General features: G+C 38.8%; 1 protein-coding gene across 6 annotated transcripts in view; it reads left to right on the forward strand.

Moving 5' to 3' along the window:
* The window catches only part of ATRX (ATRX chromatin remodeler), an 84,813-nt gene that overhangs the window by 46,326 nt on the left and 11,071 nt on the right, over positions 1-27,416 (forward strand). For all 6 annotated transcript variants that reach the window (XM_086619823.1, XM_086619824.1, XM_086619826.1 and 3 more), the window contains 13 exons: positions 2,687-2,833; positions 3,044-3,221; positions 8,474-8,611; positions 9,517-9,692; positions 12,248-12,365; positions 15,970-16,100; positions 16,395-16,483; positions 16,653-16,822; positions 19,165-19,318; positions 19,617-19,720; positions 20,288-20,396; positions 21,526-21,703; positions 23,042-23,236. In XM_086619823.1, the coding sequence (XP_086475949.1) occupies positions 2,687-2,833; positions 3,044-3,221; positions 8,474-8,611; positions 9,517-9,692; positions 12,248-12,365; positions 15,970-16,100; positions 16,395-16,483; positions 16,653-16,822; positions 19,165-19,318; positions 19,617-19,720; positions 20,288-20,396; positions 21,526-21,703; positions 23,042-23,236 (1,887 nt within the window). The remainder of the gene's footprint in view (positions 1-2,686; positions 2,834-3,043; positions 3,222-8,473; positions 8,612-9,516; positions 9,693-12,247; positions 12,366-15,969; positions 16,101-16,394; positions 16,484-16,652; positions 16,823-19,164; positions 19,319-19,616; positions 19,721-20,287; positions 20,397-21,525; positions 21,704-23,041; positions 23,237-27,416) is intronic.

The raw sequence follows: 27,416 nt of genomic DNA on the forward strand, positions 1-27,416 counted from the left end.
AGCATGGTGATGATGGTTCTCAAAGAGGTTATTTTCTTCCTACAGTGAGGATGGGATCCTCAAAGCGTCTGTGAGGAAATGCCATTGCACCATCCTCTTCCATCTTGGTCAGTTGTGGTAGAAGCTTCCCCATTGGATTGGGAAGCCTATTGCCTGACCTGAAGGCTCAAGATGTGTTCATTCGTAGAGAGGTCAGTATATCAACGTACTGGAATTCCAAGCTGTATGAAAGATGTCTTGATATTTTTGTGCTGTAGCAAGGGCCATAGTCTGCAAGTGGCAACAGCCAGCTTCTATGATCTTGTCGCTCACTTGGCAAGACACCCGTGTGTTTGGAATGAGGGGTCTCGTAGTTCTCACTCTCTGCAGTGCTCACGTCTGCTTTGCTGGTTGGTGTTTGGCATAGTCAGCACACCTGGATGCTGCTAGATAGCAGACTTGGCTTGGCTTAAAGTCTTTCATCGTTATTTTTAGAGACTTGAAATGTGCTCCAAGAGGAAATCTTCAGGGAGAATCTAGCAGGAGGTGTCTTATTCTTTGCTAGAGTTAGCTACGCCTTACTGGGTCAGATGGCTTCCTTGTCCTTGTGTCTTCCCTCTAAACCATTACTACCCACCGTTCTTCAAAAAGTGAAGTTACATGAGAAGTACCTAATCCTCTCTCCTGTGACCTAATTCAGACAAACTGTATTTAGGACTTTCTGATCCTGAGAATTGCCTTTCTTGACCCGTGATTGCAGGGTGCAGTCATGGAGCACTTAGACTGGCGTAACGTCTTCAGATTCTTCAGATCCTGTAGATTCCTCTGCAGAAAAACAGACTCAGGGGAATCTAGGAAAGCTTGGGTTTTGTGGTTTTCTGATTTTGGGCATTTTGTGGGGTCGCAGGGTTTTTTTGAGTAACATGAAGCTACAGGCGATCAGAGGGACCGCGATCATTCTCTGTGTACGGCGTAGGTAAAACAGCCTGCAGCCTCGGTCGGTTGTGGTGCACAGCATGCGGACAGGATGTTTGGAAGAACTCCAGCTGCAGTGGGTATTGCTTTGTTTATGGAAATTGGGGTGACAGATACAGTATTCTGACAATCTACAGCCCTATAGAAGAGGACTTTCGTACATACCTTGAAAATCACCTTTGAAGAGTGTGTTTTTACATGCTTAATTCTAGCTTAGGTTTTACGGTTCTGCAGGAGTTAATTACACCTTTTACTGGAGATTGCAACGTTTTGCAGAGCTGTTGTGCTTTAATGTAGCAGTGCAACCTGGGTGACTTTGTACAGCTTAGACTTTATACACTATGTCCTTCAGTTTGATGAAGTATTTCACAGCAGCAGGTGGTTTTGTTTGTGATCCAGATGTGTTCATGACATTCCTTTTGGCCGTAACTTCATGATGATCAAAGCCACAGTTACAAATACGCATCAGGTATTTTTATGGTCAGTGTTTGTAGCTTAGGTGGTTGTTTTTTTTCTGTATGTGGTCGTTTGCGAGTCCTTCTACTGCACTCTGTAACGCCGTTTGTTGTTTTGCTCTTAAAAGAGCTAAATCAGCGATACGTTTTAGCAGACTTTGCAAACTGCAGAGAAGAATGTCAGTAAAGGATCAGGGAAATAAGGCAATTAGGGACTTGCCAGCTCTCCAGGACATAGGACTTCTGTGATTAGTCTTCATGGGTAGTTCTTGCATCTGCACGTAAGACGCTATTGTCTTGATCACAAAACCACGAGTAATTCCTTTTGTATTGCAGCATCTAAAAGCAGCTTGTTGCCCACCGTTCCAAGCATAGCCTCGCCGTTTGAAATGGCTTTGAAGAGTGTATTAAATTAGAGTGGCCAGATAACAAGATTTAATCTAGAAAGAACTTTCTGGAAGTTGTGCAGTTGTGTGGAGTAGAGTGCAGTCTTCACCATTAAAAGTCTGGTGGGGAAGCTGGAGCTGCCATGGGATCACTGGCTCTTGTGCTCCCAAGTTCTTACAGGTTACGTCTAGTCCTGTCTTTATTTGCTCAAAAACAGCCGCCGGTCCAGCAGGAACACTGAGTGACATCAAAGATTTAGTTTTTTTTCCAAGGCTTCATTATTATTATTAATAATAATAAGTGTTGTTATCTGCAGCATCTAGTCAGTCTGGCTACAGGATTTGTAGGCTGTAATCAGGTCTCCCCTCAGCCTCCTCTTCTCCAGGCTAAACAGCCCCAACTCCCTTAGCTGCTCCTCATAAGTTTTATTTTCCAGCCCCTTGACCAGTTTAGTCACCCTTCTTTGGACTCGCTCCAGGAGCTCAATATCTTCAGCAGCATCTCTCAATTCAGCAGCATCTCTCAATTCAGCAGCATCTCTCAATTCAGCAGCATCTCTCAATTCAGCAGCATCTCTCAATTCAGCAGCATCTCTCAATTCAGCAGCATCTCTCAATTCAGCAGCATCTCTCAATTCAGCAGCATCTCTCAATTCAGCAGCATCTCTCAATTCAGCAGCATCTCTCAATTCAGCAGCATCTCTCAATTCAGCAGCATCTCTCAATTCCAAAAAATTTCAAGTGGCGAATTGTTTAACAATCAGAAAAAGAATGTTTGAACAAGACTGTTGTCCTTAAGTTCTATAAGTGAATGTGTAATTGTACGTTTCTTTCCTGGTGTTTAATACTCGATGTTTTATTTGGCATTTTGTCTGTTTTTTCCTCTTGCAGGTAGTGAGTTTTCTTCACACAGTCTTGCTGTGTGAGAAGCTGGATTTTCGGACAGCTCTGGTAGTGTGTCCACTGAACACTGCCTTGAACTGGTTGAATGAGTTTGAAAAATGGCAAGAAGGTTTAGAAGATGACGAAAGACTAGAGGTATAAGGCTTAAAATTTGAGTCCTTAAAAATGAAATAACGGAACGGTTTACATAATTGGGAAGCTTCACCACTCAAAATATAGGCTAAGCAATGCACTTTTAAGTATGTGAACAGTCTCCTTGCGTTAATAAGCCTTAGGTATTTAAAAGTTACACCAGTACTTTGGTATTTTAGGAGAAATTGAAGCATATTTTTCCCCCTTTGAAAGGTCTGTGAACTAGCAACTGTGAAACGCCCTCAAGAGAGAAGCTATATGCTCCAGCGTTGGCAAGACGAAGGAGGCGTGATGATAATAGGCTATGAGATGTATCGTAACCTTGCACAAGGCAGGAATGTGAAGAGTAGAAAACTTAAAGAAATATTTAATAAAGCTTTAGTTGATCCAGGTAAGTGAAAATTGATCTAAATATGCATTATATGTATTGTCCTTTCTGGTTTACATACATGAGCTAAGTAGTCTTGCAAATGGAGATCTGTTGGGCAAATAATTTCAAGTGATAATGTTAGTAAGATTTATCAGATTTTCTTTGTTGGCTTTTGCTGAGTTACAGAAACGATTGTGCAGTAACTACCTGATCTGCTTTTGCAAACAGGCTTTTATAACAATCTTTTCTATTAGATCAAATACAGAAATGACCACAGCAATATATACTGGAAACTTTTCCTAGGAGGTGTCTTTTTTGCTAGCATTGCTTTCCTTGCAAGGTGATTTAAAGTGACTTTGGGAACCTAAGGTTATTTTAATCTGCTAATTGTTACAACCACAAGCTGCTTTATCCCTCTTAGAAATTTACTGCTAAGGGAGGAGCTACACATAAAAAGTAGTTCAGAATGTACCTTAGAAGTGTGAACAAACATGTTAATTAAGTGCTAATGGACTGATTAAACAGACTGCTAAAGCACTTAATTCATTTAGTCAGTCTTAAGATTAAGTTCAGCTCAACTAAGCAAACTCGTGTAAGCCTGTATGTGAGCACTTGAATATATTTGCAGTTGATACAGCCGATCCATCAGGTAGTCACCAAAAAGAACTAAAAATTTTAGGACTAGCAAGTTTCACCAAAATAGCAAAATTTTCCTACAAATTCTGAACTGGCAACTGATACTGAAAATGACTTATGGTTATGCAGCATGCAGTGTACCTTAAAAACTGTTTCTAAAAGGCACCTTTGCCATAGCTTTGGTATTTCTTTTTAAATTGGGAAGGCTGATATTGTAAGTAAAATGAATGGGTTTTTTTATTCTGGAGATAAGTTTTCTCAGGGTTTAATTATCTGGCTGGACTTCAGGTTTCTTGACAGAGTGTGATTGCTTTTCTTATTTTTTTCCCCTTTCTTGTTGGTGAAATACAGCATTGGTCTGGTTTGTAATTGTCCTTGGTGAGCTTGATTTTGTCAAGTTTCAAGTAATAGTAGGGCTGTGAATTTCGTTCTAATAGACAAAAGAATTGTTCTAATATGAAAAGTAACTGTGTGATTATTGGAATTGGCATCTTTAGCTCTGTAGAAAGCCTGTTTAGCAGCTAAAACATTAATTAATTTTGTGCCAGTTTGACTCACTAAATCATAGAATTGCTGTGGAGTCAGAGAAGCTCCACTACAGTAGCTGATGAACTATTTTTGATGTTCATGATGATGATGAATCCACGTCCATTATTTGAGTGATGAAGAAAATGCATTTCTTGCCAGTGGGTTTTCTGACTCCTATTAATGCTGCAGTTAGCAAAACCAAAAACGAACAAACAAACAAAAAAGGAGGGAGAGGAGGAAACCCTGTGCTCTCAGTCCTATTCTGTGTCTGATTTGTTCGGGATATTGCATCTCTTGAGAATGTTGGCAGGAAAGTCTCAGCTAGAGAAGAAAAGCAGTGGTGATGGGACAGTAGCTTAGTATTCAGTTGGTCATGTTCTGGTGCAGTGGTGAGATAAAATGTTATACACTCTTACAGGGATTGATTTTTGTGGGTTTTTTTTCCTTGTGGAGAGCGTAAGGGAGACTAAACATAGGGATTCTTACTGTGTATCTTTATAGTAATACTGTTCCATCCTTCATGGATTTGTATTTGTGTAAATTCAAAAATATTGGACTGTAGAGTGAGATGGCATGTTGGGCATGCAGTTTTATGGAGGAGACAGTGACTTGTGTAACCTTCCCTGTCCTGTCTCTTGGGAATCTCTTGGGCTTTTTTCATCCTGCTTATAGGTGTGGTTCTGTTCTACTTCCAAACCTCTTTAAACAGCTTTGGACAACATGATAGAGCAAAGTTTGCCATGAGATTATTGAGTTTTGTAGATTTAATCAAGTTCACAAACTGAGCCTTGTAAGTTTTGAATAATTTCATATGAACATGGAACCCCCTGTTTTATTCTATTCTTGGTCTAGTTGGTTGGTAGGATGGAATGAGGCCATTAGGAAAACTAACCTTGAAATAACTCCGTAATTATTTTTATGTCGCTTCAAATCTTTCTCTGTTTTAACTAATGACAAAAAGACAGCAGCGTTCATCTGTTGTTATGTGTTAGTTTTTGGGAGATACTTGGATTCCTAAACTGATGAGAAGTGTCTTGCAACGACCCTTATTTGTTTCTTGCTGTCTTTGTGGATCACAGCACTGGTGATACAGCAGACTGCCAGTAAAAGAGTTATGAAGCTACGTGCTGGCTTACTGCTGTGGCTGTAAATAGGAGAACCTTTGCCTCTGGGAGCATTTTTAATTTAAAAAGTTGCAAATTTGCTATTTGAGCAATAATTGAATGCCGTGTGTCTGGTTAAAAGGAATCCTGCCAGGGTAGACATTCTATAGTAGAAGTTTGTGTTGCACTGTATGCTACAGAAGAGGGGACCAGAGAGGGAAGGTTTAGCCAAAGTTTATGGGTGGAGGAGTAGTGTGAGAAGTGATTTCATTAATTAACTAGCTCTGCTCTGTGAAATAATAGCAGGATTATATATGCATGCAGAGCAACAAATGGTTTCCCATAATGCTTTGTGCAACTGCCGAAATGCTCGTTGGTTTATTGATCGCTGTTGTGCTTTGCTTGCAGCATTTCAGTAACTTGGGCTTTTTTTACTTGTTACTACTAATAAAAATTCCAGTACTGTTTAACTTGGAAAGAGCTCTTTAATTGGCAGTTGTATGAAGCAGACTGGAGTTCTGCTACACTGCAGAGAAAAAGAACTGTGTGTATATCTGTTTATCACTGAGTATTTTTTAAGTATATCGATATAGTAACATGTACAAGTATAGCAAGAAGGATAAGATGATGAAGACTATGATCTTTGAGGAAAGATTGAAGGAGTAAGGGTCTTGAGCCTAGAAAAAAGACAACTAAACTGACAAATTTTTGACTGTATAAGAGCTGGTTACTGAAAGGACTGTTATCAGTTGTTTTTTACATCAGTTAGAGGAAGGAAAGGGCAGAATTTATTCTGATTTGCAGCGGAGATCATTTAAATTAGGTATTATTGCACAGTGTTTTAGCAAGAGAGAGAGGTCATGGAGTTTCCTACTGCTGTCACGTCCCTTTCTCATAACTCTCAGATGAAGAAAACGGACTAAACGATCCTTTGAAGTCCCTTTAAGTTTTGCATTCCTTTATAATATTTTCAGAAATATTCTGTCCATAATGGATTGCATTCATGTTTTCTAAGAACAAGGAAAAAAACTCAGATATTTATGAAATTCCCTGCCACTGAATTGTAGCCAAGATGATAGTTCAAGATATCACTCCTACATGCCTGCCAAACAAACCACAAATAGTTTAACTAAGAGAGTTTTTTCATGTTTTTACTATCACTCACTCTAAAGAACAGGTTTTGAGGTGAGTTGTTTTGGTGGGGTTTTTTTTTGGTTGTTTTTTTTTTTAAACTAACCACTTTATGTTAATGAATCACAGTCTTTACTGAAACTGATTTCTGGGGTATTTGCAGTATTTTGATCGCTATCTGTCATTAAGACTTCATTATCCTTCTTCTCTAATGTACTTTGATTGTAAACATAATGTACTAGACCATATCTACTGAGAATGATATATTACTGTGCAAGCTGTCACATCTGGAGGGGAGATGTTGCAAATCCTTGCAGATGCTTCAGTTCCAGAAAACGGCTCCAAACCATCTCAGTAGTCCTGTGCACTGCGTGAACAGCTCGCTGGCAAGGTCCTTGCTCTTCAGAAAATACTACAGTGAGGACTAGAGAGAGGATCTGTCGCTATTAAGAGATGCTTGTCTAAAATTAAAGGAGGGCTTTGTGTGCAGCCACTGTTTTGCATGCTGTCAAAACTGAGGAGGGTACAAAAGTCATGAAATAACACAGGGAAACCTTTCTGTGGCAGGTGTGAAAATTCAGAAATAAGGGCTTGGACAAGTCTAAATATGTTTGGAATTCATATGTGGATTGTCAATGTCTTCTAGACTTGATTCCTTTTCTGTTAGCATGTAAGGTTCTAATCACTTTTTGACGCTTGAAATGGCACCTTTAGGATGACTGGCACTGGCATTAAATCATGCAAGTGGTCCAAGGTGTAACTGATTCTCTGTTGTTGATCACTGTCCTAGAGTTAGTTTTCTTACAAGGCAGTTTAAAGTTAGTCTGAGGAAAATTGTTCTTAGTAAATTATAAAAGATTAGATTGTCCACGCTGATAAACACTCATTTGCCACCTCAAATATCAGCCTTTTTGGAGCTGAAGAGATGAACCCAGCTGATGGCTTTGTGTAGCATTTTTCAAAGGTGCGTGAACTTGACTTCAGCTGGCTTCATGGTTGATAGTACTGGAATTGAGGTCAGGTTTAGATGTGGTAAAACATTCATTCTAAGTTACTACTTGGATCCTAGAATATCTTTTACTTCTTTCAAGAAAAGAGCTTCCAGAAGTTGCCCCAAATCTGAATACTGTTGGGGTGTGTAAGTCTGTTCTGCCAGGTTTACTATTATTTATCTTAAACCCCAAACTGTAACCCTTAATAATTCTAGTAGAGTTGCTTTGCATACTGTAGAAACGTATAGTGGGGTGGTTTTGACGTTCCTTGTGCAACTCACCTAAAATAGCAGCCTAGAATCCTTGGTTTTATCTTCTGGAAGAAAGCTGAGGACACTTCTGTGGTGATGTCCAGCTCTAAGGTGACAATTTACTTGCCTGTAGTTCAATTTGGATGTGCCTTTCGATTGCACTGTTTACCTGTGTCGATACTGACCTCTTGCCTGTATGAAAAATTACTGGTTGCCTGATTTTTGGTTTTCTTCCGAATTGGCCAAGCACCAGCAGATGGCAGCTGGAGTTAAGGCACAGTTGTAGGAAGTTTTGACAGGATGAATGGAAATGTAGACGCACGAGCTGTATGGACAGATAATTTTTATAGCAATATATAGCAAAACTGCATTTGATCTTTCCCATGAAGGCTTTACAAGTAACTGTCTGTAGTTTACTGGAATGGCTGCTGTGAATGCTTGTGCAAAGGCTGGGTGAGAACGTTAATGGTGCTAAGAAGAAACCACCACGAAACACACACACACAAAAGTTTAAAAAAAAAACCCCAAACATCTTAATAACATCAGTAGAACAAATTTACGTTTTTTAGACTGCCAGCTTCTTTGTGGTTGTAAAAGATGGAAGATATCTAATATAAGTTATTTCTTTCTAGGCCCCGACTTTGTTGTTTGTGATGAAGGGCACATACTGAAAAACGAAGCATCTGCTGTTTCTAAGGCAATGAATTCTATTCGATCTAGGAGAAGAATAATTCTTACAGGAACACCACTGCAAAACAATCTTATAGAATGTGAGTAGTTCTCTGGTTTAACAAGTGTTTATAGTGAATATACTTTTGCCTTTCAGCAATGTTTAGTTCGATTAGAAGAAAAGAATTTGATACAGTGAAACTGCTTGCTAGGTTTTTATATCTAAAAAGCCCTAACAATCTGGTTTTGCATTTTAAATCACTGTCTCAAGATGTGGCTCCATGATGGTTTAAACCAAATTAAAAAGAAGCTCTTGAGAATCTGGCCTCTCCCCTATCCTGTCCCTTGGTGTGGCTTTACGTACATCTGGTTCTTCAGGGCGCATGTGTGGGGAGTATCAGAAAATTAACAATGCAGAAGTGGATCGCTTTCTGACAGTTTAGTTCCCTGATGTGGCTAACCAAAGGATCAGAGGAGTCTCAGCATGTCAAAAAGGGAAGGGAAAGAATGTTCAGAGGAGAAATGGGCGGACCAGGTCTTGCAGCAGCGTCAGTTTAAATTGTTTTAAACCATAGGGCAATGTTCTTAGTGAACTTATGAAACAGTGATTTATGTTACTGTCTTGGGAGTTTCATTCTAAACTAGCGTGTAACATTTGCTGTGCTGTAATGGGTTTTTTCCTACTGATTAGTATGCTTTTGAATCTATTTAAAAATCTTTGCAAATATTATTTTGTTACATAATTGCTTTTCTGTACAGCAGCTTTCAGACTGTGTAACGACATGAGGAGGTAGTTTTAAATCTGACATTAAATTTAGAAGCTACCTCTGTGTCTAGAGTATGTGTCAAATTAAAATGTCCTTTCTGGAAAACATTGGGGTTCCTTGTTTTTTTTTTTTTTTCTCAGCAGAAGGTTTTTAGTTTTATCTCTGACATGTTTATTTTCTGTTAGAATTAATCCTCAGTTTCAATTTTGAACAACTCAAGTCTGATCTTTTTGTCCTAGATCACTGCATGGTTAACTTCATTAAGGAGAATTTGCTCGGTTCAATTAAGGAGTTCCGAAATCGATTTATAAATCCGATTCAGAACGGTCAGTGTGCAGACTCGACTCTGGTAGATGTCAGAGTAATGAAGAAGCGTGCGCATATTCTCTATGAGATGTTAGCTGGATGTGTTCAGGTAAGAACAGTTTTGCTGTAACTGGTTACTTCAATTAGCTGCAGGGAGGGCATGGAGTTGCTTCATCTTGATCTGATAAAAGCACTCAAAGGCCTGTAAACTTGCTGTTTGAGAGCTATTACTTTTGACCTAAATATTTTCACTAATTACTATATCTCCGCATTATTTATTATAACTAGAAAAACTTAAAAAAATTTCATAGCTTGTATCCAAATGCTGGTGTGTCCTAAGCAGGACATGTACATACACTAGAGGATACAGCTGTTTTCCTGCTCGGAGACCAGAAAAGTATATGGTAAGAGTAGGATGTTAGTTGCTTTGAAATATTGTCTTATAATTCCATATATACATTTACAGAATATACATTTGAAAACTAAACTGCCTTAAAAACTGCACGGAAGGTTGGTTATCCATAGCTTGTCACTTAAAAAAAAAAAGTCTATTTTTTTCTGATTTGTGTGATCAGAACAATGGGGAAGAGGAGAGAAGGAGGATTAATCAGGTCCAAAAGGGTGAAGAACTTGTTACCTTAAAGACCTTAGATGCAAAAACTAAACTGAACTGCCTAGATTTCCAGGAGGAGGGCTGGCTTCCTGGCTTTTCCGTTAGCCTGCTGTGTATTGCCCCTCGTGTGCTATCTGCATGATGTGACTGCTCCTCTGCTTTATAAACCCAGGCACTGGCAGCCTGATGGAAGGAAGGTGTGACTGTCTGTAGGCACTAAGTGCCTCTTCCTGGCTGTTGGTAGCTGATTAAATAGTCCAAGTGGGCATGAGCTGGTGAAATGGTCATAGTGGGATAGTCCCACAAGCAGGTATTTCTCCTTGAAAGAAATAAAAAGGTTTGTGGCAGAGTGTGAGGCTGGTAAAGGACTTTCTATCATAAAATGATGATCTTGGAAATATGAATAGTAGTGAGAGGAGAGTGTACATAATTCTACACATCTATACAGCAGTACAGGAGCACAAACCAACAGACAAAACAAGAGGAGGAACATAAATAGCAAGAAAATCTTATATGCCTTCAGATGCTGGGCACCTCGTGTGTCGTCGTTTAACCCCAGCTGGCACCTAAGCCCTACGCAGCTGCTTGTTCACTCCCCGCTGGTGGGATGGGAGAGAGAATTGGAAGGGTAAAAGTGAGGAAGCTTGTGGGTTGAGGTAAAGACAGTTTAATAGGGAAGGCAGAAGCCCGGCGTGCAAGCAAAGCAAACCAAGGAATCGATTCACTCCTTCCCATGGGCAGGCAGGTGTTCAGCCATCTCCAGGAAAGCAGGGCTCCATCACACGTAATGGTGACTTGGGAAGACAAATGCCATCACTCCAACAGTACCTCCTTTTGTCCTTCTTCCCCAGCTTTATATGCTGAGCATGACGTCATATGGTGTGGAATATCCCTTTGGTCAGTTGGGCTCAGCTGTCCCAGCAGTGCCCCCTCCCAGCTTGTTGTGCACCCCCAGCCCCTCGCTGGTGGGGTGGGGTGAGGAGCAGAAAAGCCCTTGATGCTGTGTGAGCACTGCTCAGCAGTAACGAAACCATCCCTGTGTTATCAGCAGTGTTTCCAGCACAAATCCAAACCACAGCCCCGTACCAGCCGCTGTGAAGAAAATTAACTCTATCCCAGCCACAGCCAGCAAACTGTGCAACATCAGACAGAGCCCGGATGGATTTTCTCCCAGCGCGCTGTGCAGAGCAGCTCCTGCCTGGAGAGAGCAGTTCTCCCCTTTGGTCATTTGTGCTACTATACAGTTTCCTTAGAAGGAAACAGCTCTGTTCCTAAAAGATGTTCTCAGGAGAGCTTCTGGCTGTGCTTTTAGCCAGCAGCAAGGCGGTGGGATCGGCGGAGCCGAGCGGGAGCTGCTGCAGGCTCCTCTGCCGTGGGCTGGCTGAGGTTATCCCGCAGCCCGGGAGTTTGTGCAGCTCGGCACGGGCAGGTCAGCTCCGATGGAGAGCACGGAACTCCTAAACATGCAGCTGTGTCTCGGTCAGGATCGATGCACCGTTCACTGTTTGGGTGAAGGGGTAGGTGGAGAGGAGCAGACTAGCACGAGAGTCAGGAGAAAATGAAAACAGAGGTAAATTGGGTGTTGCCCCAAGGAAGTACTCAGAAACTGTGTACTCAAACGAGAAAATGGGTAACCTGTGTGAGCGAGTTCAGCTGTGGTACAAACATTGGGGTTAGCTGCTTGACTCGGCCACGCTTTCCCGAAAAACAGTTTTAGTATTTAAAAAAAAAAAAAAACCACAAAAGTAGTACCAGAGCAGCTACTGATGTTGCAGTCCACTTTGCAAGGACTTGGAGTGGGACATGGGGTTAACAGGTCCGTATACTTTTGACCAGACAACCGCGTTTACTGGGTAAGATGGGCTTCTGCAGACAGCGCTGGCAATTGGGTCGGATTTAGTGGCTATTGTTTTCCCGTTGTGGTTGGAAAGCATCTGAATCCCGGTAATTTATGCCTGATGCTTTGTCGTTTGACATGCCAGAAGATCTTAAGATCTCTCAGTAGGCGTTTTCATGTTTATCTGGCTGAAGTCCTGTTTGTAAAATTACAGAGGAAAGATTACACAGCGTTAACAAAGTTCCTCCCGCCAAAATACGAGTATGTTCTGGAAGTTCGGATGACACCAATTCAGTGCAAACTCTACCAGTACTACTTGGATCATTTGACAGGTATGTGCCTGCAGTTCTCTCAGGTCACAAGATTGGTGGGCGTTTAACAAGGGGCTTTTTCCCACAGTAGCTTGGGGTTTTTTATATGTGTTTTTGGCTCTATGGATGTATTTTTCTGCTTCCTGTAAGATTTACTTTAGATCTGAAACTTGAATTATAGCAAAATGTTTGGTTGCAGGTAATTTTTTTTTTTTTTAAATAATATTTGCATCTCTTAACAGTAATCCACCTTCAGGTTTTGGTTCATCTCTTTTCATCCTTTTCTAAACATAAACCATAATTGACTTTAATATCTTGCTCTTCCAAGAAATAAGATACTGACTGTAAGACTGCAGGGAGAGAAAGCAAAATTGAGATGTACTGGCGTAAGCACGCTGCCAAGCCTTGCAGTTTCCTTGTGTCATTACAGCTGAAGCTGTTATTTGTCAAATATAGGCTCTTTTGTGGAATTATCTCTCCTTTTGTTCTCAAAACCCACAAGTCTGGTTTTTACCGTGACCATGCTTTTCATCAGCTTTCGGTGCGGTCTTGACTGGTCTGTCTTGGGGACTTGCATCTTCCCAATAAAACATAAATTTGTTTAATTGGAAAGGTGTATAAAGAAAAAACCACAACCACCACTCCAAAATACGTTACTGTGGGCTGGTGTGCTGTTCACTGATGTTAGGGATAAACCACCGCAGCTTCCAATTTTAATATGTCAAGGTGTTGGAATATCAGCACTTCTACATGATGTACACATATATACCACGTAGACTATTAGAGTGGTAATTTCAAGGAGCTCTTAGTGAGATTTTCTGTACCTTTGTGCTTCATGCAGCCACATTCCTCAGCAGCAGCTTTTGGGTTCTGGAGAAATTCGGGGTTTTTTTACATACTGTTTATAATAATTGACTTAATGATCAGGGCTTGAATTCTATAGCCAAGAATATTTAAGGCATTGCTGATAGGATTTTGTCTGAAGCTTGAAGCATGTACTCACTTTTTGCAGTGATTACAAAACATACTACATAGTCTGTTGTGCCATTTTATTTTTTTTTTTTGCACTTGCTAAGCCACCTGCCTTAAAATGCCTATCTTGCTGATAGATTTTTTTTTTTTAATTTTTGTAAACTATTTTTTTCTATTGTGGTTACTCTCCCAAGTTTAATTACAAGAAAGATTAATTGTATTTCAAATTGAGCTATGATTTATAGTGGTATGAAATTCACGGTGTTGTCTTAATGGATTCTGGATAGTGCAGTTTGTGATCTCCTAGATAAGCTGCCAACTAGATTTCATTTCCACAGTTCTGTTGTCTATTGCCTTTATTTGATTAAGTTACAGAAGGGGAAGAGTTTTGAAGGACCAATGAAAGTAGTTTCACTTCTACTCATACCTCTGGTAATAACTGGATGCTTAAATGCCAACTGCCCCCTTTGCCCTGTTATTCTAAAGGAGTAAAAACTTTGTGTTTTATTTAAAAAAATACAAAATAACCAAAACCAATACAAACAACCTCCCCACTTCTTACATTAATAGTATTTCAAAACAGTATATAAACAAGCCCAAACCTTTCTATTTAGTGCTGATTCCTAATTAGTTCTGTACTGCAGTCTGCTCTGTGTTTGCCTCTTCTTCATATAAATGTTCTGAAAAGCAGGTTGTTTGTGTTCTGTTTATTTCTGCATCATGCTAAATGCCTTCCAAAAGCTAGGAGCTTAAACATGGTAAGCATCAGGTGTTTACTTTACAGGCATGCATCTAAATGAGTTAGGTTAAATCTTTGTAGCTTTTCATAGGAACTTTTTAATCCAGGTACGGTAGTTTGGTAGGTTCTCTCTGGCCTATTTCCAGTACAAAGTGGGGCTGGTTTTGTAATTTCAGACTCTCCCAACACTGACTTTGTTGCTCTGCCATGCTTTTAGATGGTGATGGAAGTCTTTTACAGATCATTGATTAGCATAAGAGCTAGTGCTGTATGTTTACAGCTGTTTTTGTCTTACTCTTTCTGGAAGTCTTTACATACAATGGCTTTCATACTTCCTTTTTAATAAAGCAGGCAGCAGGTGAGAGGTGGTAGTCCCTAGTCCAGTGTCAGTTAAAGTTCAGGGAAAGGTTTGCTCTGGCAAAAAGCCTGTTACAGTCAGCTTTAAATTTGTTCTTTTGTTGGAGCCATTAATTTATTAACAGGTTGATGTGTAGTTAACGATAAGAAAACGCACTGCCCAGTTAGTTTAATTAATCTACCTAGACTTTAAGGGCTCAAGAAAATTGAGTTTAGCTAAGTTTGCATTTGTCAAAAAGGGTTGTGCTGTTACATGACCTACCAGTCCTTTGTGGGCTGCTTAAACTCCCTAAACCAGTAGAAAGCATTATCTGCTTTCTCTGTCTTCATCTTGGGTTAGCGTCCTGCCAGTTTGGTCAACTCTGCCAGTGCCAGAGACAATAGGAGAAAGAAGAGGGGAAAACAAGAGGAAGGAAAGACAAACAGTCTCTTTTAAAGGGGAAAAAGCTGGCTAAGCTAACCATGGCTCAAGTCTTCAGAGCAAATCTCCATGCTGGTTTCTGCTGCCCACATTAATTCTTTACATTACTTTGGTATTTCAAAAGAAGGCAGCGTGCTTTCTGAGTTTTCATTGGAAAAAAAGGAAGTCTTGCTACTGAAGGTAAATATTAAATATAGTGGAGGAGTTGCTGCTTCTCATCTGCAAATTTTTAAAATTACATTTTTCTGTGCACTCTAATAGGCATAAACTAAAATACATGTTTTTAGATGAATTTTACCAAGTTTTTCCTTTGTTTAGCAAACATGATACATGTTTTCACTTCTGCAATACAGCAAATTAAAAAGTCTTATGGACTTCTTAACTTGAAACTTGTTAACAGGAAGTTTCTTTGTGATGTTAGCTCAGGTTTAGGGAAGTCAAATCTAAGAGTTTCTGTCATTAAAATTCAATTTTCCTAAGTCATAGGGGAGCACAAATGGGAAGATACTCGAAGCTGTTGTATGATAAAAACTTGCTTTGTTAAAATATTTGTACTCTGTGGATGTTTACTGGGATTGTCTGGTGTATTGAGCAAATACACTGAATAAGCTTTGTGCCTGTTTTGCTGTAGACCTTTGATGATTGTGATGCAAAAAATACTATTTTCTTTATTGTAACAGAACACTGCAGCATTACAAGTCATTAAGTAAAGGTAGCTCAAAATAATAAGCAAAATTCATTGAAACCTAAATGTAAATTTTGTAATATAAAGACAATTACAAATGTAATTTTGTCTTTTCTACCTTTGGCTGCTTTTACAAAAGCTGAATAGATGTGACTGTCCTTTTAAGAGGATTTGGATTCATTCCTGTACTGGGGGGAAGTGTGCTTTTATGTAAAAATGTAATCATGTTTCTCATTATCAAGAAAAAGGGGAAAATCTAATTTTGACAACTTTAACTAGGGAAAAAAATGCCTGTGACTCAGTAATTTGACCTCTTTTACAAGAGACATTACAATATGATGTGCATCTGGAAAGAACACTCAGTACTATGCTGACGGATTGTTCAAAGGGGGAGAGGTATGTGGCAAACTTACTTCAAGGTTTCATTCTAAAACCTGAACTTTATTGTCAGGTGTAGGTGGTGGCAATGAAGGTGGAAGAGGCAAAGCTGGAGCTAAACTCTTCCAGGATTTCCAGATGTTGAGCAGAATCTGGACTCACCCTTGGTGTTTGCAGCTGGACTATATTAGCAAAGAAAATAAGGTAAATTAGATATATCAAAATACTCTCTATTGAGAACTTTCCAAATAAGCTTTGCCAAATGCTAGGTAAAGTTTCCTCAAATTAATGGAAATCTTTGTTGCTGTGGGGTAATTTTGCTGCTGGTTTTGTCATATTTTTGTTTCTGGGTATGTTGTCATTCTTAAAACATTTTGCAAGGCCAACCCTTTGTAGAACTTACCATTGTTTAAATGAAGAATAAGCAGATGGCTAAAGGTTTAATACAAGCTTCTGGATGAGCATGCTTAATAAAATTTCTGTTTTTTCTTTTCTAAGGGCTATTTTGATGAAGACAGTCTGGATGAGTTCATAGCTTCAGATTCCGATGAAACTTCAATGAGCTTAAGTTCTGATGATTATGCAAAGTAATTGAGCTTTTACTTGGTTTCGTTTGTTGGATTTATTTCCCTAATATAACTTATGTGATTTCTGTAAAAGTGAATGTTTATTGTTTGTGTTGTGTATCTGCTAGAATGTGTTCTCTAGCAGTAGAATTTTTTAGAAATAATGGGGTGTACAATGTTGCTTTTCTAGGAAAAAAAAATCGAAGGGGAAAAAGGTAAAGAAAGAGTGTAGCTCCAGCGGAAGTGGCAGTGATAATGATGTTGAAGTCATTAAAGTCTGGAATTCAAGATCTCGTGGAGGTGGAGAAGGAAATGCAGAAGAACTCAACAACCCTTCATCTGTTACAAAATCAGATGAAGGTGAGTATAATGTACAAGTAAATAAAATGCAAGGCAGCTTCATTTTGCAAGAGGCGATTTGAGAGGGCTGTCAGGCATTCTGCTCTGTTGCAAAAGGGGAAATTCCTTAATTCCAGAACTGCTTCTGTGCTCGTAGCTCCCGCTACTTCTGGCAATACACTTGTCCTGGAAAAAGAAGGGGCATCAGTTTAGAACTCAGGGGTCTTATGTCAGGGAAGCAGCACAGTTAATTTTTTTTAATTCATAAGTACAAACCAATTCCAAGTTAACAGAGGAACTATGCTGCTTTAATCTCTTTTTAAACATATTGGTGACAGATTAGTGGAAAGATTAAGAAATGGGCACATCATTCATTTTGCACCTGAAATTTGAAATGGATATTGAGCAAGCAGATATAATGCAGCAGGAATATGAGACCTTTTTAAAGGTGGTTTTTCAAACTAATTATATATATACATTTAATTTTTGGATTTTCCTTTAACAATCTAGCTTTTGTCTTGTATCTAATATCATAGAATTAGTTTTCTGATTGCATCATTTATTGTGTGTGTAATCACTTCCCCTAAATAAATGATTTTTTTGGGGGACAGTTACGGTGAGATTTTTTTTTTTCAGTCCCCTTCCTAGTGACAAACATATGGTAGACATGTAAGGGGAAGAGAGCGTGTGTTCGTGTGCGTGTAAAATACATACCCACACAGATTAAATGTATTAAAGTAATTACTGGCATTATAGGCAGGATGAGTTTCTGTCTCTGGATCGCTTAATTGTTTACCTCTCTTATGCAGCCTTGTTCCATTTAATGTAGGTACAGAATGTCTAAACAAACATTTGCACCAGAGGAGGTTTGCAGGCAGACTTTCTGTCTCTCTGCAACTTCTGCAAAGTTTAGGCGTGAAGGTAGCAACAGATAGATGGTGTGTATAGGATTTTCCCACAGCACTTTCAATCTCTTACTTGGTTAACTTGTTTGTTCTGTGTTCTGGTATTAAAAGGTGTGGGAAGGCTCAAATGTGAGTTCTGGCAAGATCAGTTCTATCTTGCACCTGAAATTTTACTGGTGTGTCATGATTGATTTTTGCAGTGCGTAGTCTGAAAATGTAAATGTTTTGAATTGTTCGCGAGATGTAAGTAAATATTTCAGTAGATCAAAGTTTCTATGCGAAAAAAGTTAGTGTTAGAAATCTAATTTATCAATTCTTCTCACTCTAATGCAAAGGAGGTTAAATAGAACTTCACAGAAATATCATAAAAGAAATTAAGCAATATAAATCAAGATAATTCATGGTTCTTGTCTGCCTTTCTGGTTCTGATAATAGTGCTGACTGTATGCTTTCTCCTCGTTAAATTCAGAATAAACATAGTGGGAGTATCGTTAAAGATGGGCACAGTCTGTGTCTGACACGTTGGAGTGGGTGATGTCGGCTCAACAGCCTCCCCCTGCTATGTGCATAGTTATTTTGGTGCATTTTTACTATGACAAACTGAATTCTGTAATTCTTTCTAGCACTTCTGTATTTTTCAGGGTTAAGTCAAATTAACAAAATTAACTTACAAGATACTACCACGTGAAAAATAGGATTGTTCCCATGTATGTGTTGTACAGGTTTTGTTAGTGTAATAGTGTGTTAGCAGATGAGCAGACAAGAAACTTCCTTAAAGAACTTTGCAAAAAGGCAGAATACGATGGTGGAATTTGGGTTTTTTTCATGTATTGTGAATTAATATAAAAAGGCAAGGGAGGGTTGTGGGTTTTTTTTCCCCTGTATGCTAATGTTGTCTTCTAAATTAGCTTAGGAAAAAAAATATCCTAAATCTGAGCCTAACAGAAGTAAGAGGAGATGATCTACGGGTTTCATCTTAAACACCTGTATTATTGTAATATTTGGAAACTTTCTTCCAGAGAGTTCATCTTGATGGATGAACTAGGTAACCCAGAAAACCACTCTCTTTCTTTTTCCAACCATTTCAGGTGTTTTTTTGAGATTCAGAATAATTTGCGTTACAGAAAGCTTCTTTTCAATGGCTGTAACATTTACAAATGAGTTTTCAAAGATGCATACTTGTTGGAAACAAAGCTGCTGATAAATGCTCCTGGGGAAAAGATGGAGATGGTAAAACTAGTTGTCCAAATATCCTGCAACGCAAAAAGTGGATTTTTGACTCTTATTAATCTAGTAATTCCTAATAGTGCAAACACTATTTTATCTTTGTGTATTTAACTCTTTTCATACCAGTTAAATCCAATCATGAGAAAGCAATTCTGTAGTTCAGATGCTTTGAAGCATTTAATGGGATACCAAGCCTTTATCTTCTGAATTTTTTCGCTTTGTTTATTCTAGGCAAAGCTACATCCTCTTCCAATCCTGGTAGCCCAGCACCGGATTGGTACAAAGATTTTGTCACTGATGCGGATGCTGAAGTGTTGGAACATTCTGGGAAAATGGTGCTTCTCTTCGAAATTCTTCGAATGGCAGAGGAGCTTGGAGACAAAGTGTAAGTCAGTTCTCGAAATATTTGTAACGACCTTATAAATGTGTTATTCCAACAGTGTTCTTTCATTCAGGCTTCATGATGCGGTAGCTCAGCTCTCTGAAGCAAGTGTTTATGCTACATGAATTTTATCAGTGAGTTTTCCCATATGTGCATGTGCTCCACGAGAGTCTCTCTTGGTGTCTAGAAGGCTGTTTGTTTCAAAGGTAGTAGCAGAGTGAGGAAGGAAGCAAAATAAAGCAATGCAGTAGTTAAAATAACCTGAGAGGTGACTTTTGTGTTTCCCCGTTTCTGCTTTCAGCCTAGTGTTTAGCCAGTCCCTAATATCTCTGGATTTGATAGAAGATTTTCTGGAACTGGCCAACAGGGAGAAAACTGACAAAGAGAAGCCTCCTATTTATAAAGGTGAGCGTCACCTTGACGTTGTGAAGCTAGTAACTCTTTTACAAGTCTCTATTCAGTCCAAATAATTTGAAATAATTGTTTTCATTAGAAGAACTGTATGCTCTGTGCTATTCCTGAAGTTGGCAGGATTATTGGTCTCCTCTGCAGGGGGTCTCTGCTATCCCATTAAGGACTTTTGCTTCTGATTTCATTCTGTGTCATCTGTGCTTAATATCTTAAATCTGCCTAAGCAGATTAAATGTTCATCATCTGAAAAGAGAAAGGCGTTTTGTTAAATTCTGTACAAAGTGATGTTGTATACTGATGCATGGCAAATTGTGACCCTTCCTACTGGGAGAGAGATAATGAAAGAAAATTAGAGTACTTTAAAATAGAGTATAGAATGTGCAAACAGTGAATTTAGGCTTTGTATGTACTGCAGTAGATCGTTTTGTGGATTTCATAAGGGAGCAAAGTATTGAATTAATTATTTTCCTTGTGATGCTCAAATGGTGAGGAATATCCAGTATTATCAGTCTGGTTACTTACACCATCAGCATTTTAATAATTTGACTGTTACATTTATAGGTGAAGGAAAATGGTTCAGAAACATTGATTACTATCGTTTAGATGGCTCAACTACAGCTCAGTCAAGAAAGAAATGGGCTGAAGAATTTAATGATGAAACTAATGTGAGGTGAGATCTTTTCTGATACATGTGCTTAATTGACCCCCTTCTCTTTCTTTTATTCCCTATTTCTTTGTGACTCGTATTAGCTTAATGACCTCTTAAGGTTAGGCAAATAAGTACTGCAGTGTTGTCAGGTGCAGAACTTGCACAATAAATGTGCAACAACAATAAGCTTCTGGTTTCCTGAAATTACTTCCATTTGTACTGATCAATACCTGTTCAGCATTTCTGTGCTGATTTCCTTCTTGTTTCAATTGTGTGCCATTTGGATCAGAGAGTGTCTTTTTTATTATAATCACTTCAAAGGATATAAGGACCTCAGAAGGTCAAGAGCCCTATGGACCTCAGAAGGTCATGAGCCCCATGCTGCCAGGAGACAGCAGTCACTTGGCCACTCAGAAGCATGGAGCTCTCAGCCTGTCTCTAGACTTGCCCCCAACCATCTACTGTTCATACAAGTTAGGACTTCCAAGTCTGATTTGGATAGGTAGATAGATACAAACTTGTAGGAATTTAATGAACTTAAGGAGCCTTACCTTCCTAGATTTGTTTAAAAAATAAAATCTGTAGTTATGTTGCAGTCATTTGTGATGTACAGAAAATTAAAAGAAAAAGGATAAATAGAGCAAAGTAAACTAATTTGGTGTTAGTACTCATAAATAGTTTATTCTGTCAGGTATCTGGCAAGACCTCATTTCACGTTGAGCCTGAGTGAGATGATATTCAAAAAAAATCAGATACATCAAAGAGGCAGTGTCATTCTGGAGTTATCCTGAAAGTCTGCTAGCCAGGAAACTGTTTCAATAGCATGGGATATGCCTGTTTAAAATTATGGTTTAATTTGATATAACTAATTTTATTAGAGTTTGAAAATGCAAAACCAAAAATTTTTTCTTACCCACCAATTTTTCTTAAGAGTTGATTTGCAAAAGGCTCTGATCTGTATTTCTGGGAGCGTATGTTTTGCAAAAAGCGTTATCCTTGTAAAATCTGCTTCTGTTTTATGCTTAATACAGTATTTTAATGAAGTTTTTGAGTTATTTCAGTGTATGAACAACTCCATAGTAACACAGCAACATGGGAACAATAGTTGTTTTCCAAAATATTAAAATTTTGCAACTTCTCTCTGTTCCAGAGGCCGCTTGTTTATTATATCCACTAAAGCAGGTTCCCTTGGAATTAACCTTGTGGCTGCTAACAGAGTAATCATCTTTGATGCTTCTTGGAACCCGTCGTATGACATCCAGAGTATTTTCAGGGTTTACCGCTTTGGGCAGAGCAAACCTGTGTTCGTGTACAGGTTTTTGGCTCAGGTAGGTTTCTGTCGGGTATTTCTGTCATCTTCTGGTCCTGCAGTCAGGTTTGTAAACGGTAACTGGTTGGAGTTGTGCTGAAGTCTGTAGTGGTCCACACCGATCGGTCATCATCCAGCCCTAATCTGAGAGCAGCACGTGGCCACTGGAAAAGCTCTTGAAGGAAAGACTGGTTAAATAACAACAGGCATTACTTCCTGTTCAGCCCACCTCGTTTGACACCTTGTGTAACACAAATTCTGGAATTGTAGCAGTGATTCACGCAGCCAGACTCAGGGTAATTTTCTTAGTTTTTTTAATTTGCACACCATTAAAAATTCTGAGTTGAACTGACTGTGTAGAGGATGGTGGTTAGGCAGTAGGCTTGCTCAGTGTAGCTGTCTGCTACAGACTCCTGGTCTGTGCACCCCTGACAGTCCAACTGGAATGAAAACACAGGGAGCTAAAGAATTTTTTTATAAAAAGACATCCAGTCATGATTTGAAAACTTGTTTCACACTCTACAGATATTAAAGATGTGTAATAATTCTGATGGTCACTGATCTGTGCTTTTTTTTTTTTGTAAGTATAATTCCATTATTTCTGATAGGAAGTATCTTGCTTCCGTCTTCTAGTTCTTCAGGTGTTACAGAGTAGGCTGAAGACCTTTTCCTGGTAACAGTACTTAACTCTTGATAGAGTATTTACTTGCCAACTTAAATAGATGACTTTTTGTAGCACGTTACCGTCAGACATGGGTTTTTTTCTTCAGACCTCAGTCTATTTTTGTAGTTTTCTATGTGTACTTTTGAACTGTTGATATCCTTTTTAAATTAGGATGTTCAGAACAGGCTGTGCTGTTCTCATACTTCTCACAGTCGTCATCTTTTTCTTAAAAAAAAAAAAAGTAATTTTCCTTTTTTCATCAAGGATCTATTTTTTTCATACACAGCTGTGATGAATTAGACTTGACTGCTTCCCTTCCCCTCTCCTCTCCACCCCAGTGATATGGTATCTGTTTTCCTTTTTCCAGGCTGCTCAAAGCAGCAAAACAAGGTACATGCTCTGGAAATTGCCATTTTCTTGTCATAATCCTGCTTTGGAGAATTGAAGCAAAACCAGATCTCTCTGAAACACTACTGAAAAAAAATACATTTCTTAGTCTAGTCAATAGCTAGATGACATCTGTCACATACACAATTTGTATCATTTTGTGTTGGCTTTCAGGAGGGTGTTTGTTTTTTTTTTTCCTCAGCAAACAAGTATTTTCAGGTAACTGTAGATATAAAGTCAAAGAAATGAGGAACATAGAGCACTGTTACATTGTTGTGTATGAAAGTGAGTATCTTGGTTTTTTAGGGAACAATGGAAGATAAGATCTATGATCGTCAGGTGACAAAGCAGTCGTTGTCTTTCCGGGTTGTCGACCAACAGCAAGTTGAACGTCATTTTACCATGAATGAACTTACAGAGCTGTACACCTTTGAGCCAGATTTGCTGGATGATCCTAATGCAGAAAAGAAGAAGAAGAGAGATACGCCCATGTTGCCAAAAGTAAGTCGATGCACATCACTAGGAATTACACACTATAAAAAAACTTTATATAGAATCATAGAATGGTTAGGGTTGGAAGGGACCTCGAAGATCATCTAGCTCCTACCCAAGGACATGGGATATTTGATCTTGGAAGAAGAGTGCTGTGTTTTCACTTTCGAGCAGTGTTTTTCACTTTGAATGAAGGTGAAGAGCAGGTAACACAACAAAATATGTCATTAATATAATGGATGGTACAATGAGTTTCCCTTCAATGTAATTGTCAGTGTAAGAAAAATTGTCTTTAGTTAGAAGACAAAATTAAATTAGAACAAAGACAAATGCTTTTTCCCACAATTTGAGTGAATAGAAGTTTTACTGCAGGAAATTGTGGAAGCCAAGACTCAAATGAGCATCAGTGGGGTGCTGGTGATACCTACCGTTGCCTCAGTTTGTGATAACAAACCTGTGAGATGATTCTGTACTTCAAGGTCTGTTTTTTATCTACCTAGATAGGACTTTGAAAGAGTCAAATTAGTCCCTGCTGGTCTTTGCCAGACCTTTCTGGGTTTTTATTCCTTGTTTAACCCTTCTTAGAGGGACCAGTAATAGAGATACAGTAGAGATCGAGGAAAAAAGTTGCACTTGTTTGCTGTTTAAGTGAAGAAAATTGGACAAGCTAAGATTTTTTTTTTTAAATGTTTTTAGTGTTGCCAGTCCTAGCAGAGACCAGTGACATTTTTGTAGACAGTCATTTGCACAGCTTACTGAGAATGCTGATGTTCCCTACTCTGAGATAATGTGCAGTAGTGATGTCAGACCTTTTCTGACTTGGTGCTAAATGAACTTTTAAGATCGCAATGGTTTGTTTTCACCGAAGCCTGCCTAAATCTGTTTGTAACACGTGCAGTAGTGGTTCATTGTCGCTACTCTCTGTAACAGTGATTCACTATCCTATGTGATACTTGGGGAACTGAAAAATTTACTAACTAGATTGAAAAATAAAACCCACAACTTTTACAGTCAGACAGGAGTAAACTTCAGAGGAAAGAATAACTGGTTCAGTTACTTTATTCTTTTTCCCTAGGTAGTTTGTGTTTAAGATTAGGCTAAGTGTTGCACTTTGCCTAATTTATATTCTTCGTGTATTCATCGTTAAGCTCCTGTGCAATTATCTTTGCTTCCAGTTTGTAAATCTAGTCCTTTCCAAGGAAAAATGGTGTGTTTCCCATTCTAGACTATCTGTAGATGACTATAATATAATAAATTGTGGTCAGGCATCACACTGGCATTTTTGATAGTCGGGCCATTCCCTGACACAGTCTGTTAGACCACCTACAGCATCGATGCAGCTGCCAGGGGGATTTAGGAAGTGTCAGCCCTGTAAGTGTTAGTCCCTGCTACAGATGCACCCTAAAACGCTGGAAAACAAACTTTAATGACTGTATCGAAGCTCTTTTTATTTCAGCGTTTCTCGCTGAAAGCAGTAAATTGTTGATAACTGAAAAAGTTGTTCTACCTTTTTACCGTGTTGTGCATTTTTATTTTGGCAAATGCATTTTTTTGCCTCCTAAAATGTCTTCCTTTAGGTTGGAATTAATAGTGCTTTATCTTTTTTACATTCTTAGTTGTTTTATGCCGTGTACATTTATGCTTCCACAAACTCATAGCCAATGCATCACCATTTGCTGCTGCTTCTTACTTTTAGAGAAAATCAAAATAGGTCGAAAACCTGTGAAACAATTGAGTATATTTACTCAGAGCATTGATCAATCCAGTGCAATAATTACGTTTTGAAAGTTACTTGTTTTCTTCTACAATAGTAAATCAATTAATGAATGAAGTATAATGTAAAAGAGAAAGTTTATAAACTCCAAACTTACTTTATCGTTCCATCTTACATACTAAGTTCCATATAAATTCCCTTCCAACCATCAGTCTAAGGTTTGTGTAAGTTAAGTTGAATACAAGCTTTTAACCAAGTCCCTGGCTGTAAATAGAGCAAATCTGTGTACCAGAATTCTCTCTGGGTTTTTTCATGGTTTTAGCAAATGATATTGAACAGAATTTTGTCCTTTTAAAGATGTGCATTTTAGTACATACTGTGTGCAAATTTCTAATCCCTTTTTTAATTTGTTGGTTGAAAAGGCTGTAAATCATCGGGTAGATTCCTCTTATTTTAGCAGTTTCTGTATTTATTCATTCAAAGTAGGGCTTTGCATTCCTGGTAGCCTCACAGAATGTGGGAAACTAGCCACTGACCCCTAAATATTCTCTCCCTTTCCTTGTCCCCCGGAATTAGTGTCGGTAGTGAGGAGGTACCGTGCGGGATGCAGAGTTCCCGCAGCTCCTGCCGCCGTCGGGAGCCGAGAGGTGCAGGTGTGCGGTGTGGTAGGAGGCACGTGGCACACGTGGTAGCTGGTGGTATCGTGTGTCGTTGGTACAGTTGTGGTGAAAACATCTTCGAAATGTTAGAGGGAGCGAAGGCGTTTCTAGGAGCGTTAATAAAACCCGGGAGTTGTCACAGAGGAGTTTGTATTGGAGAACTCGGTTTCGTTTGCTACTTACATTTACTATTTTGATCATCCCACATTTTTTTAAACTATTTTTGACTGCCTTTGTTTTCCCTCTGAAGCTCTGCTGATAGGGATGGTTTATTTTCATTTTATCCACAATTAGGTTCTTGCTTTGCACGCGAAACTGAGTCCAGTAGTTGCACTGGCTCCTTCCTTGAGTCGTGTGTCTGTTTAGTTGAATTGTGACTCATGCCTTATTTATAAAATCATAAGTTTAACTTTTATGTTTTATTTCCTATTCTGTCTTTTTTTGGTCTATCCAGTTCTCTAAAATCCTACATAAACAATCCAAAGGAAGCATCAGCTGTAGGAAATGCTGCAGTGAATGTTATCCACTGAATTGTGCAGGGTTATTCATTCAGAAAGTTAACTGTTCCTTATTTCAGTGTAATTTTAGCAGAGACACATCATTTAGCTTTATAATTAGAAAACTTTTTAACTGAGTGAATTTAACAACACGCTCATAGCATTTTTTTAAAAAAGTTTATTTAAAAGACTATTACGAAAACATTTTCTCGTAACGCTGATTAATTACGCAGCATTTGGAGATGAAAATTTTCGTTGAGATCATGTTGCGTGTTACTCCGATGCTTCGTTCCTGGTAAGTTCAGCACACCCAACCCAACCTCTGCAGCTCTTAGCTGGAAACAGAGGCCACTAAAACTCCACTTGCATTGCTTTTCCATCATTGAGCTGTCTACCCTTTACTTACAAAGCCTGAGCTGTTCCTTTATAATTACCAGCACAGCAAAATAAGCATTTAGGCTAAAATTTAGGTTAGTTGTGCCTGTCCCAGGCTTTGTGTCTAATCGTCTCCCTTTGTCTCAAGGCCTCTTTTACATCTTCAAAGCACGGTCTGTGGAACAGTGATACCACTGTGTAATTTTGCTGTTGTGCAGACAGTAAAAGGAGGGATTACCTGTGTAACCCTCAGCATCGGTGTGAAATGCAGAGTAAAAACACGTAAATACACCAAAATGTCACGTGGAGATACGGCCAGGCTCTGAAAGGATGGATTCCTCAGAACGTGGGTACAAAGATATTGGAAATTCTGCAGTTTAGAATTGACCCCTTCGAAGAATGCTTTTTAGAGGGAATTGGGAATAGGAGTTAAGTGAAATTTTTTCCATCTTTTCTCGAACTGTCTAAGCATAAACATAGAAAAAGCTGGAAGGATATTAGGTTTTCTGCTGGATGTCTGCTAAGTCAGAGAACTTGTTGACTTGAGTGATGCTCTGCAGTAGGTCCTTTAGGTAAGAAGCCAGGAGTCATGTATGTGCTCCAGTGAGGAGCAGTGGTTCAGAGCTGAGCGTTACGGTTGGTCTTGTAACTCCTGGTTTTAACACGCTTTTCAACTTCTTTGATGTAATTTAAAAAAAGGTTTTAAATTCTTTCACTTTTAATGGGTTAGGAGAATTCATTCTATACTGGTTTTAATGTCAGAAGTAAAGCCGTTACGCGAGTGAAGAAGCAAATCCTTACTTGATGTTTAAAATATATCCTTGAAAGTTTTGGGTTTGCAACAATCCAAGTTTCAAAGACCAGTTTTCTTAGTAAGTGTTGTTAATGGGAGGGGAGATGTTGAATGTTGCTATTTAATATAAAAACTCACATGACAAACGTGC

The sequence above is a fragment of the Tauraco erythrolophus genome, chromosome 13 (genome assembly GCF_009769465.1).
Source record: "Tauraco erythrolophus isolate bTauEry1 chromosome 13, bTauEry1.pri, whole genome shotgun sequence".
NCBI classification, from domain to species: Eukaryota; Metazoa; Chordata; class Aves; order Musophagiformes; family Musophagidae; genus Tauraco; species Tauraco erythrolophus.